We start from the raw sequence: 13,244 nt of genomic DNA, 5'->3' as shown, positions 1-13,244 counted from the left end.
AAAAGTTCATTAAACGAAGAAATGAATGAGTGATTGAATAAATAAACAATTGAATGAATCTACCTCAGTAGCACTCTGTCTTTCTATGATCACCATTTGAGTATTCTGCTAAGTACTCATGAACTCATTCTAGCTAGTAATGAAAACTTCTCTGGTTGAGTACATTAAATTTACAATCAATAATTAACTCTAAATTGAATTTATAATTGCTTTTATAATACTACTACAATCATGGGCATTCAAAATGCTGACTTCCCAGATGCATGTCACAACCTTAATTTTTAATTTCATCCTCCTTCTCTTAAATAAACAAAAGGGAGAAGGAGTAGAAAGAATTGAAAATTCTGAGGAATAACTTTAATTAAGTATGTAAATAGCTTGAAAAAACATTGTAAAATAAGATTCAATCCAGAACCAAGATAGAGTATTAATTTCTAATTAAGTTCAGTGGTTTAATACCAAAGCAAATAAGTGAGAGCAGAGTTGCCAAGGAAGTAGAAGAACTAGTTCTTCCTACTGCTTGCCAGCCCTTTGCACTCATGGCATGTATAAGAAGTGACATTACTTATAGTTCCCTGGGGTAAATGGATGAGGCTGCTTGCTGTTCAAGACCAGATGGGCAGGGGTTCTGGCTGCCCTAGTCTCTCCCTGGCTGTGGTGAGAGTTAAGTCAGGATCTCAGTGGCTCATAACTCTTTGCCGGAGACTGTTGGGGAAACTCTGGGGTTTAAGAAAGGGGAGTAGAATGTAACTATAAGGATTTATGGTCTTGGTGCTTAGCCTAGGCTAACTAGGAAGTGTTTGAAGTAAGCAAGAAAGGCATAATACTACTTAAATTTCATAGTTAAGATTGTTTAGGCTGGTGATTTTCAACTCTGCTTTAGACTGGAGTCACTTGGAAGCTTTTAAAACATAAAAACACAGCAAAACTGAGACCCTACTCTAGTATAGTTAAATCAGAGTCTCTGTGGGGAGGGGTAAGGGATAGCATCAGTATTTTTAAAAAGTTTCCTACTGGTGATTCTAAAATATGTCCAGAGTTAAGAACCACTGACATAAGCAGTGATTGATGATTAAAAATTATTAGTAAGGGACCTAAATTCTGTATATGTTTTCAAAAAGTTAACAATTAATATATACGTACTTATATATTAATACTTATAAAAATCCATACTTAATTTAACACTTGTGCTTCATGGGCTTTTAGGGTAGGAAGTTCTTTGTTTTTGTTTTTATTGTTGTAGAAAAATATACACCAGTCGGTGGTTTGTGTTTATTGTAAATTGCAGCCATATTCTTAGAAGGTTACAGCCCTTGGAGTTTTAATCTTCAACTTAATGCTTATGAGATAATGGCAAACATGATTACCAAACTGATCAGGAATAGTAACACTGGAGGTTTTTAAACTAAGCCTTGAAGAAGAGATAGAATTCAGATATACAGAAAAGGTGGAGTGAGATGGGAGTGAGAATCGTAAATGGAGGAACAGCGTGAACTCCCAGGAGGAAGAGGTGTAAGAAAATTTCAGAGAAGAGTACTGCAGTGTCTGAGACAGGGGCTCAATGGCAATTGAAATTGCAGCTAAAGCCAGCAGTCTCTTGAGGGCAAATGAGAGCAGTCCACCTATAGCAGCTGAAAATGGCTATGCCCAGGCTCCGTTGGTCTCTGATCCAATGATGTGTGGAAGCTCGATTACAGATAGTGTTTAATGAACACTAACTATATGCCAGACACTTTTCCTGAGCACTTCATGTGTATTAACTAATTTAATCCTCATAGCAATGTGGAGAGCTAGGTACTGTTATGATCCCTGGCTTACAGATGAGGAAATGTGCAGCCTGTAGGTTGTTTTTGAGATGTCTCTATATTTTCTCCATATGTCCATATGGCTCTGATCCAGAGTCCACATGATGTATTTACTGGGCAATGAATTACATAGTTAAAACAGAAATGTCCAAGGTAGGAATAGAGTAAAAGTGGGTACTTGGAAATAAGGTCAACTAGGGGTCGGAAAGTTAAGTATTTTGAACTTTTTTCTATAGGTATGAGGGATTTACTGATATTTTTTAAGCAAGGAATGGGATAATGGAAAATTTTAGTTAAGTAGGTCTGGAAAGAGGAGTAAGGTAAGTTAAGGATAAGGGAGGGTGGGAGGTAAACATTAGGAAGCTAATGAAATAAACTAGAGACGACATGATAAAAAGCTAGGTCAGGGTGGTGGTAGTAGTAACAGAGATGGCACAGATGCCAAGTGCCCATTATGAAGGTCCTGGTGACCACAGGGGGAGCCTGAGTGACTGGGTAAGCCATGGGAGGTTAGGGGGACAATCCTGATTAAGGGTAGGTGGTAAACCGAATCATTCCAGCCCAGGATATGTTATTCTATTTCATATCCTAACTTCAAGTTTTAAATTTTATTTTGCATGCTTACCTATTTTTGATATGGATGACCATATTTATCTGTATACTCTAATTTCTCACTATCCCATTACTTAGTAAAAATAGGATATTGACTTTTTACTATGTATAATTTATATGGTGTTATTTTTATTATTAATATATGTACTATTATTAATAATATTACTTTCTTTAGATTATCAGACCAGGATGAAGAGAGCAAGACCACGCAGAAGTGTATCATATCTGACCCCTCCTTTTCCATGGTGACAGTTCAACGGGAAGATAGTGGAATAATCTGGGAGACCAATTCAAGCAGGTCTTCCACTCCTTGGGCCTCGGAAGAGAGTCAGACTTCTGGTGTGTGTAGTCTGGAGGGGTCAACTATGAATTCTCCTCCAGGGAATGTTTCCTTTATTGTGGATGAAGTTAAAAAGGCCCGGAAAAGAATGCCCAAGTCAAAGCGTGGCTCACCATCACTGCGTCGGAAAGGCAACAAAAAAAGAAATTCTCTTGAATCTCAAGATGTTCCAGCAAACACAAAAGATAATCCTTTGATTTCAGAAAGCCAGGTACTAAGCACCCAGAAAGAGAAGTCCTCTACTGGCATATATGATAAAACGAGAAAAAAGAAGACCACCTCAAATACACCTCCTATTACCGGGGCAATATACAAAGAACACAAGCCCTTAGTGTTAAGGCCAGTCTATATAGGAACAGTACAATATAAAATTAAGATGTTTAATTCGGTTAAAGAAGAATTAATTCCACTACAATTTTATGGAACATTGCCAAAGGGTTATGTAATTAAAGAAATACATTATAGGAAGGGGAAAGAAGCATCCATTAGTCTAGAGCCAGATATGAGCAATCGTGATTCTAATATAGTTTCTCAAATAGGCAGATTAGTAGGCCAAAGCATAGAAGAAGATAAAGTAAAACAGCTTGCTTCACCCTGGAAAGCTGCATTCTCTAAAGGATCAGAGTCCTTGATCTCTTCATTCCGTCATGAAGATGAAAAGAAAATTTATGTTGATTCTCCACTAAAGGCCACATCTGGCACCGAGCACATAGCTTCCTCTTTTGCAAGTAATGACACAGCAGAACAAGAAATACAGCTCAGTCCTCCTGAGTCAGTGCCACAACAGCCAGGTGATGAAGCAAAACTCTGTGAAATGGAGCCGTCCTCTCTCACACCTGATACATCTACACCTGGGTTTTTGGAAACAGCGAAGGAAGAATTTGAGCCTGATTCACAAGAAGTTGTGACTTCAGAGCATGACTCTTCAGTCTTACCACCTTTAGTGGATGAGGTAAAGAAGGAAGATGTGTATTCTCTTGACCATTCCATTTCACTGGAGGCAGAAAAGGATTCTCTGGAAATAGGTGCACCAGGTCTGGCAGCATCCATCGAGGAAGATTTTGGCCCAGAGATGGAAGAGCTGGACCAGACTTCACCAGAAAGGGCAGAACCAGTTTCTGAACAACAAACCCCTCCTCATCTTGACGTCAAAGGAATGGAGGAAGAAAATGTGCCTGAGCCAAACATTTCTCTTTCTGAACCTCTAGTGTTAGAGGAACCAAAGAAAGAAGAAGTTGAAACTTCTCTACCGAGAGCTGCTACGCCTGAACCCGAAGATTATAATTTAGTGGAAGAAGAGATCATAGAACTTGAATACCCAGAGAGTCCATCTATTTCCAAGAAGCCCTTCTCACCACATTTGGCCCCTGAAGTGGAGCAGAAAGAAGAGATCCTTTTACCATCACTGAAAACATCCACCAAGAGTGACCATGTCACTTCATCTGAAGAAGAAAGAGAGGAAAATGAGTCTGTTTCTACTGATTCTGCTTTTGTATCAGAGTATTCAGTCCTACAGGATTTGAACCATGAACTAGAGAAGCAAGAAGTTGAGCTAGTTTCTCCACCCACCATAAAAGGTATATCTGAACATCGAATTTTTTCAGAAGAGGAGAATGAGGAATTTGAGCCTTTGGCCTCTGCATCTGAGTGCTCTCTCTCACCATCCACAACTGAGCAGACTTCTGAATGCCAGTCCCCTCTCTTTTCTGCAGCTTTGCCAGAACGCATAGTCCTGTCTGGAGAAGAGGCTTCAGAAAGTGGATGTTACACACCAGATTCCACATCTGCTTCTGAGTATTCAACTCCATCACAGGCAACAAAAGAGTCACCGATGAAAACAGTTGACCATAAATCCCCATTAAAATCAAAAGGTGTTTCTGAACACATGATTCCATCAGAAGAGAAAGAAGACACTGGACCATATTCCTTAGATGTGGCTTCTGCATCTGAGCGCTCTCTCTCACCATCCACAGCTGAGCAGACTTCTGAATGCCAGGCCCCATTGTTTTCGACTGCTATGTTGGAACAGGCAGTCATGTCAGAAGAAGAGGACCTAGGAAGTGAGCGTTTCGCAGCAGATTCAACCCTGACTTCCCAAAATGCAGTTCCACCAAATGCAACAGAGGAACCTCCAAAGAAAATAATTGATGATGTGTCCTTATTAAAATCAAAAGATGTTTCTGAGCATATGACTTTCTCAGAAGAAAAGAAGGAAAGCACTGGATTGTATTCCCCAAATGTGGCCTCTGTTTCTGAACATTCTTTCTCACCATCCGCAGCTGAGCAGACTTCTGAATGCCAAGCCCCACTGTTTCCAACCCCTACACTGGAACAGGCAGTGATGTCAGAAGAAAAGGATCTAAGAAGTGAGCGTTTCACAGCAGATTCAACACTGACTTCCCAAAATGCAGTCCCACCAAATGTAACACAGGAATCCCCAAAGAAAATAATTGATGATGTGTCCCCATTAAAATCAAAAGGTATTTCTGAGCACATGATTTTGTCAGAAGAAAAGGAAGACACTGGATTGTATTCCCCAAATGTAGCCTCTGTCTCTGAATGCTCTCTCCCACCATCCACAGCTGAGCAGACTTCTGGATGCCAAGCCCCATCATTTGCAGCCACCGCATCTGAGCATGTGGTCCTATCAGAGGAGACAGTAGAAATAGAGCGGTACACACCCTCTTCCACCTCAACTTCTGAATTTTCAGTACCACCACATGCAACACCGGAATCACAGGAGGAAGAAATTGTCCACAGATCCCCTTTAAACCTAAAAGGTGCCTCCTCACCTGTGAATTTCTCAGAAGAGCAAGACATTGGACCTTTTTCTCCAGACTCAGCATTTGTGTCAGAATTCTCATTTTCACCCTATGCAACTCAGGAAGCAGAGAATAGAGAATTTGAATGTGATTCTCCAATATGTTTAACATCACCATCTGAGCATACTATTTTGTCAGATGAAGACACTGAGGAAGTTGAACTTTTTTCTCCAGACTCAGCATCACAAGTTTCAATCCCACCATATAGAATCCCAGAAACAAAGAAAAATGAATTTGAGCATGATACACTGGTAACTAAAATATCAGCTTCTGGATATTCTCACCCTTCAGAAGCAGATGAAGAAGACCTCATGCCAACAGCTGCCACACCCACACCTGAGCACGTTGGTTCATCACAGAAGCAACAAGCCAAACCTTCTCCTTCAGTGTCTGCTTCTGAAGATTTGATTTCACCATCTTCAACAAATAAAAGAGAGATCACAGAAATTGAGCCAGATGCTCAAACAATCTCAACATCTGTATCTGAATATCTCATTTTGACACAGCAGCAGAGAACTCAAGCATTTTCAGAACCTGAGTCTAAAGACTTGATTTCACCATATTCAACCAGTGAAACAGAGAAGGGAGAAATCCAGACTAGTTCACCAGTAGCTGCAACACCTGTTTCTTCACCTGCACAATCATTTATGGCAAAGGAAGATGCCAAACCTGTTTTGCATTCATCTCAATATTCAGTTTCACCTGATTCAGTCCATGAATTTCAGAAAGAACAAGAAGCCAAAGCATCACTCACTCCAAAAGCTGCAAATGAACAGATGGCTTTGTTAAAAGTTAAAAGTAAGGAAAAAACTGTGCCTGATTCTCAAGAAGCTATAGCACATGTATTACGGGATCAAGAAATGGAGCTTCAGCCTCCAAATGTTCTAGGGTCTGGGATGAAATATTCAGTTCTGCCTGACTTGGTAGATGAGCCAAAGAAGGATGTGAAACCCAATTTAGCTCCAACTGTGACATCTGAACTAGAACAGAGAATGTTGTCAGAGAAGGAGCCTGAAGTAATAAAACCATATTCACCTTTAAAGGACACATCTTTATCTGGACCTGAGATCTTATCAGCAGTAAAAACACAAGTGAAACACGACTCTAAAATAGCTGGTACACCTAGAGTGTTGTATTCAGTTCCATCCGGAGTGCAAGAGGAAGCTAAGCATGGACTACCTGCCCCAGAATTTTCAGAAGAAATAAAGAGAGAAATCGCACCCAGTTGTTCAATAACCACAGCATCTATAACTAAGCATGATTCAAGCTTACCCAAGTCAGGAAAAGAAGAAAGCCCAACAGATTTATCTTTCACCACTCCTATAGAACATCCAGTCTTAACAAAAGTAGAAAAGAATGAGTTAGGAAGTGGCTTTCCACCACTGATGACATGTATAGATGACCATTCACTTCTTAAAGAAGAAAAGACAGCAAGGAAAACTAGTTCTTCTCCCACTGAAACTGCTGCATCCAAACGTCCAGCTTGGTCAGAAGCAGAGAAAGAAATTAAATTTGATTCACCTGCAAGAATATCCTCTCTATCAGAGCATTCTTTGTCCAAGGTAGAAACTGAAGAAATTAAACCTGGGTTGCCAATAACCAAAGCCTCATTTTCTCAGCATTCAGATGTATCTAAGGAAGAAAGGGTGGAAAATGAACAAGATCGTTCCTTTTCTACAGTCCTTGACTCTGAACGACTGGTTTTATCACGGAAAAAGACTTCTGTGTCTGCCTCAGAGGAATCAGGGCCTGAACGTGTCCTTTTGCTCAACCAAGGTGGTGAGGTGAAGAAAAAAGAAACCGAACTTCCTTCCTCACAAAGCGTGTCATCCACACTCAAACATATAGTTCCAAAAGACAAAAGTGAGGAAATTGGAAGTTCTTCTCCTGAGTTGGAAAATTTAGTGTCAGCAGACTTAACTCTGACCCCCAGAGATAAGAACAGAGAGATAGTGGAGCCATCTTCTACAGCTCAGGAAGATTTCCTGTCAGAAAGACAAGATCTTGCTCTGGCAGAGCTTTCTTTGGAACTTGAAAAGAAAGACAAGCCACACCAAGTATCAGAATTACCAAGCACTGCATCAGAATTCACTCGTAGTTTAGGCGGGCAAGATGGATCCATAGATGCAAAACAAACAAAATCTCCCATAACCAAAACAGGATATTCTGTCTCTGAAATTTCAGAGGTTTCGTCATGCCTAAGGGAGGAACCTCAGATTCAAGAAATTAAATCTTTCTCTCCCAAGGTAGTCAGCTTAAGGTCAAAAGAAGCATTGATGCATCTAGTTGAAGGAGACAGCCCAGAAGAACCTCAGCCACATACCTTTTCTTTAAAAGGATTATCAGAGAAGTTGAACCATTCAGCTGACATTAAGACAGAAGAAAAACAAGAAATAAGCCCATTACTATCAACAGGAAATTTGAAGACACAAGTGATAGGAGATATTGAAAGGAAACTAAGTGAAGGAACAGATCAACCAGATTCATTCCGTGTGCCCCAGAGTGTAACAGAACCATCAAAGATTGTTTCTTCTGACCTTGTGGAACAAGAGAAGCCCAAAAAAGCACTTAATTCAGATCAAGCTGTTAAATTACCTGATGTAAGCGGGTCTTTTGCAGATAAACAAGGTCTAGGTGTTAAACAATTTTTATTTATGAAAGAAAGTTTGCCTTTGGAAGAATCAAAATCATTTATCACAACTGAGCTTGCAGACGTTAAAGAAGCACAAACGCAAGAGGCCCTTTTTGTTCCCAAGGATGAAAGCTGGACGTTGGAAAAGCCAAAAAGGGATCTGGCAAGTCAGCAGGAAGAAGGAATGCCGAAATCTGTGGAGCTGGGTTCCTCGGGCAGTAATGATTTGAAGACAGGGCAGCTCAAGGCCGCTCTGCTGGATAAAGACCATACATGTGAAACCAGAAAGCAGCTTCTGCCACATTCTGCAGAAGAATCTCCTTTATCATTAGGAGAGCCAGTATCTACTCTTAGTACTTCCAGTGGTGACATAGAGACCTTATCAACTAAATCTTACTTTTCTGAAGAAACAAAGCTGGCTCCCAAACCAAAATCTTTAGTTCCAACTAGAAATGTAGAGAGAAATGAAGCAGAGGGGAAGCAGATTCTCCCTTCTGTGGGGAGTGAAAGATTGATACTGGAGAAAGCAAGCCCAGACTCTTCTAGGCCTTGCAAAGAAGGCAGCCAGGAAGAAATCAAACCACTTTCTGAAAGAATCCACCAGAAACCAGTGTCTGACCCATCAGTGGAAGAGATCAAATCAGAAACTATTTCCTCTCCCACCAAAGCAGCCCATTTCCTGGCAGAAGATGCAGAACCTGCCTTGGGCAAAGAAAAAGAAGCACACAGGAGTATATCTCCTTTACCTCGAGAGACGCCATTAGAAGAAGCAAAAATCATTCAGTCAAATGTCGTAGATGATGTTAATGAGAGAGGGAAGCCAGCATCTGAGGTGAAAATACCCACACCAATAAAACCCCTCTCCTCAATGCAAGAAAATGAAGGATCTCAACTTGCAGAGCCACTTGAGGTGACACAAAAGTTGCCTAAGCAACCGAAGGCAGTTGAGCCAGGCCTTTCTGAGGAGAAAGGGAAGAAGGGAATTTTATCTTTCACATCATGGATGTCCAGTTTGTTTTTTGGATCAAGCACTCCAGATAAGAAAGTTGCTGAAAAAGATTTAGAAGCTCAACCAAGTCCATCTGTAGAAAAATCAGCACCTGTGACAGGGTCTGAAAGAACAGCTTCAGCTGACTCTAATGCAACTGAGAAAGCAGCTGATCGTCTGTTACCTGAGGCAAAACTTAAAACTGCTGAAAAATCCAGAGGTACTTTAGTTAAATCCGGTGAAGGCCAAGAGTTTGAAGAAGAAAAACCCACATCTTTATCAAATGTAGAAATTTTACGACAGCCAAAATCCAACTCTGAGATGTCTAGTGAAGATTATAGGAAAAAAGAAATTCTAGACTATTCGGAGGAAATGGACCTAAACTCAGTAGTTGCTTCTGCTGATGGTGAGAAACATCTTGAAATTCAATCTTATTCTCCCATGGGTGAGAAATCCACTGTGGAAGAAGTACAAAATGCTGTTCCTCTTCATATCACTGATAGTAAAAGAGCCCAGAAGCCAGAAATTTCTGATCCATCTAAATGGAATGTTTCTATTCTTAAGAAGGAGCCAAGAAGTGATCAAAGAGAAAAATTACTCTTTTCATTTGATGCAGTAGATAACGTGCCACAACAGCCAAAATCAGCTTCATCTGGCTTCACAAGTAAAAATATCACAGAGGAATCAGAGAAGCCAGAGACAATAATTTTGCCAGTAGAAGAATCTAAATGCAGTTTAATTGATCTGGGTGAAGACAGACTGAAGAAAGAAATGCTAAAACCTACTTCCTTGAAAACTTCTGAAGAGGAAACAAAACTCAGGCCTGTTAGCCCAATTGAGGAGAAAGGTGACTTGATAACCAGATCATATTCTGTGGCAGAAAAGAAGGTGCTGGCCAAAAAGCAAGAAACTGTGGCCCCATTAGAATTTAGAGATAATGAACTAGGGAAGGCACAAACTGTACGTGGATCTAGCCCTATTAAATTGGAAGAATCAAAAGCTGTAGCTGTGTTGCAGCAAGTCTCCCAAAATGAAGACCACACAGAAAGATATACAATAATGAAGCAGGAGAAAGAAGAAAAACAAAATCAGTCACAGGTATTTCCAGACGGAAAGCAGCAGCAAGAAATACAGCCTTATTCTGTGAATGTAGTCAGGTCTAAGCCTGAAGAATCCGATATCTCCTTAAGTCCTCCTTTGGATGAAACTCAGCCATTTTCATTAGTTAAAACTGTATCAGTTACTGAAAAATCAGAAACTATGCTCTTGGAGGGTCGCCCAGAAATCAGGGAACCAAGGGCAGTAGGAGTTCAACCACATCCAAGAGAAGAAAGTAAAGTTTTGGTGGAGAAAATCAAGATGTTCCTTCCAGCGGATCTTCCTTATCATGATGAAAAAGATAACTACTCTTTACCTAGGGAAGGAAATCTGATAGTGGAAAAGTCAAGCAGGGATATGGCAAGTCACAATGAAGAAAAGAGACAGGTCACAGTGGCAGAGCCATCAAAAGGTGGTTCAATAGATGCCACAAAAGAAAGTTTGAAACAAGGATCTCCATCTAAAGAATCTGAAAGGATTTTAGATCATCCTTTTGATGAAACAAAGAGCTTAGAAACCCCACCATATTTGTTGTCATCTATGAAATCACAAACACTTGTTTCAGGAACATCTCCAGAAATTAATGCAGTGAAGAAACAAGAAATACCACGGTCAGAATTGACTCCAGATAGGCATACAGTCCAAACTATTCAAACATCTAAAGATCTAACATCTGAAATGTCTAAGCAATCAGTTCTTACTTCAAAGCACCATATGGAGGCTGTGGAAGATACCCATGTAAGTGAACCACACTCTTCAGCAAGCAGCAACTATGCTCAGTTTATAAAGAATGTGTCAGCAATCAATGCTGGTAGAATGGTTCCTCATAGAGAAATATCCAAGGAGCCTGAAGACACATATGTAAAAGGGGAAGACTTCACAGTGACTAGTAAGCCAGCTGGACTTTCAGAAGATCAAAAGAGTGCCTTCAATATTATTTCTGAAGGCTGTGAGATATTGAATATTCATGCTTCTGCATTTATTTCTTCAGTTGATCAGGAAGAAAGTGAACAAATGCAAGATAAGTTGGAATATTTGGAAGAGAAGTCTTCATTTAGAACTATATCCCTTCATGACGGTAGTGACGCTGTTCCTTGCCATAAAACATTAAAGAGTGAGTTAGAAGATTCCGATCAGGTTATATCACTGCAAGAAAATAAACAAAAGGAATCTCTTAACACAAAACTGGAGGTACCCACAGATTCAGAAACTGATGATTTCACCTTTAATCAGCCCACAGCTCCCAGTGATGAAGATTATTTTGAAAAATATACATTGATTGATTATAACATCTCCCCAGACCCAGAAAAACAAAAAGCCCCATGGAAATTAAATGTTGAAGTGGAACTCCCAAAGGAAGTTACACAAGATACTGCCTCTTTCCCAGGAAGTTCAGAGGAAGGTGCTCTGGAACATGAATATGACTTGGTGAAGTTAGATGAAAGCTTCTATGGGATGGAGAAGGAGTACAGCAAATTATCTCACCCAGAGACCCAGAAGCCTTTGGGTATTCAGCAATCAGCTGACAGAGATGCTTCAAAGAACATAAATAGAGATGTGGACTTAAAGTCACCTGGGATGCCTTTATTTGGCGCAGAAGAAGGAGTTTTGTCACCAACCCAGATCTTTCCTACCACCACTAAAGCCATTAATCCCGAACTTCTGGAGGAGCCACCTGCACTTGCATTTTTATACAAGGATCTGTATGAAGAAGCAGTTGGAGAGAAAAAGAAGGAAGGGGAGACAGCTTCTGAAGGTGACAGTGTGAATTCTGAGGCATCGTTTCCAAGCAGGAATTCTGACACTGATGATGGAACAGGAATATATTTTGAGAAGTACATACTCAAAGATGACATTCTCCATGACACATCTGTATCTCAAAAGGACCAAGTCCAAGGTCTGGAAGAAAAAGGAGTTGGTAAGGATGATTCATACCAACTGATAGCTGCAGAAGGGGAAATTTGGGGGAGGTTTGGAACTGTTTTGGGGAAGAAGAGTCTGGAAGAGGAACAGAAAGCTACTTATAGGGAAGAAGAATCAGTATGCCATGTGGAGACCCTTGACAATGAAGCTATTCAGGGGAAAGTTCCCATCACTGAGGAAGTCACTGTGGTTACCCAGAAGGTAAGCTATGCCGTTCCATTTGAAGACACCCATGATGTCCTGGAGAGAGCAGATGAAACGAACAGTCAGAATAATGAAGCAGCAAGTGCAAGTCCAGAAGTCAATCTGAACGTCCCAGTACAAGTGTCCTTCCCAGAGGAAGAATTTGCATCTGGTATAACTTGTGTTCAAGAAACACTGCAAGAAGAATCTAAAATAATGGTCCCATCTGAGCCAAGTGAAGAGAGACTCTGCAGTAGCCCCGTTCAGGATGAGTATGAATTTTCTGAATCCCTGAATTATGAAATGGTTGCTCAGGACACTTTATCAGAGGAACTGTATTCAAAATCCACACCAGAAGACGTGTTATCTCAAGGAAAGGAATCCTTTGAACATGTCAGTGAAAATGAATTTGTGAGTGAGGTGGAACAAAGTATGTCTGCTGAACAGAAGGAGTTGGGCGGAGAGAAAACAGAACAGGAACAATTATTGTCAGAGTCAGCAACTGAGAAGGAACAAAAGGAACCGAAAAAGTCCCAGATCGACACCTACTGTTACACTTGCAGAAACCCAATTTCTGCTGTTGATCAGATGTTTGGCATGCACAAAGACCATGAGGTTGCAACGCTTGATACAGCTATAAATGCTGTAAAGGTAAAAAATATTTTAAAGCATATAAGTACATAATAATAATAAGTTTAATTTCTTTTCATATTTTCTCAATTTAAGAAATGACTGATATTTGATATATTCATATTTAGGGATAATAGTCTGAAAGAAAGCTAAGAATTCTTCCCTAGGCATTTAGTTAACATCAATTTGACAAATGTTTATTGGGTATACA

The 13,244-nt window shown here is 40.2% G+C and overlaps 1 protein-coding gene across 2 annotated transcripts in view; it reads left to right on the top strand.

Annotated features, from left to right (window-relative positions):
* The window catches only part of CMYA5 (cardiomyopathy associated 5), an 89,043-nt gene that overhangs the window by 32,007 nt on the left and 43,792 nt on the right, over window positions 1-13,244 (top strand). For both annotated transcript variants that reach the window (XM_032847747.1, XM_032847756.1), the window contains one exon: window positions 2,593-13,054. In XM_032847747.1, the coding sequence (XP_032703638.1) occupies window positions 2,593-13,054 (10,462 nt within the window). The remainder of the gene's footprint in view (window positions 1-2,592; window positions 13,055-13,244) is intronic.

This window comes from Lontra canadensis, unplaced genomic scaffold, assembly GCF_010015895.1.
Source record: "Lontra canadensis isolate GAN:19392208 unplaced genomic scaffold, GSC_riverotter_1.0 scaffold4, whole genome shotgun sequence".
NCBI classification, from domain to species: Eukaryota; Metazoa; Chordata; class Mammalia; order Carnivora; family Mustelidae; genus Lontra; species Lontra canadensis.
This window is presented reverse-complemented; position numbering and strand designations above follow the sequence as displayed.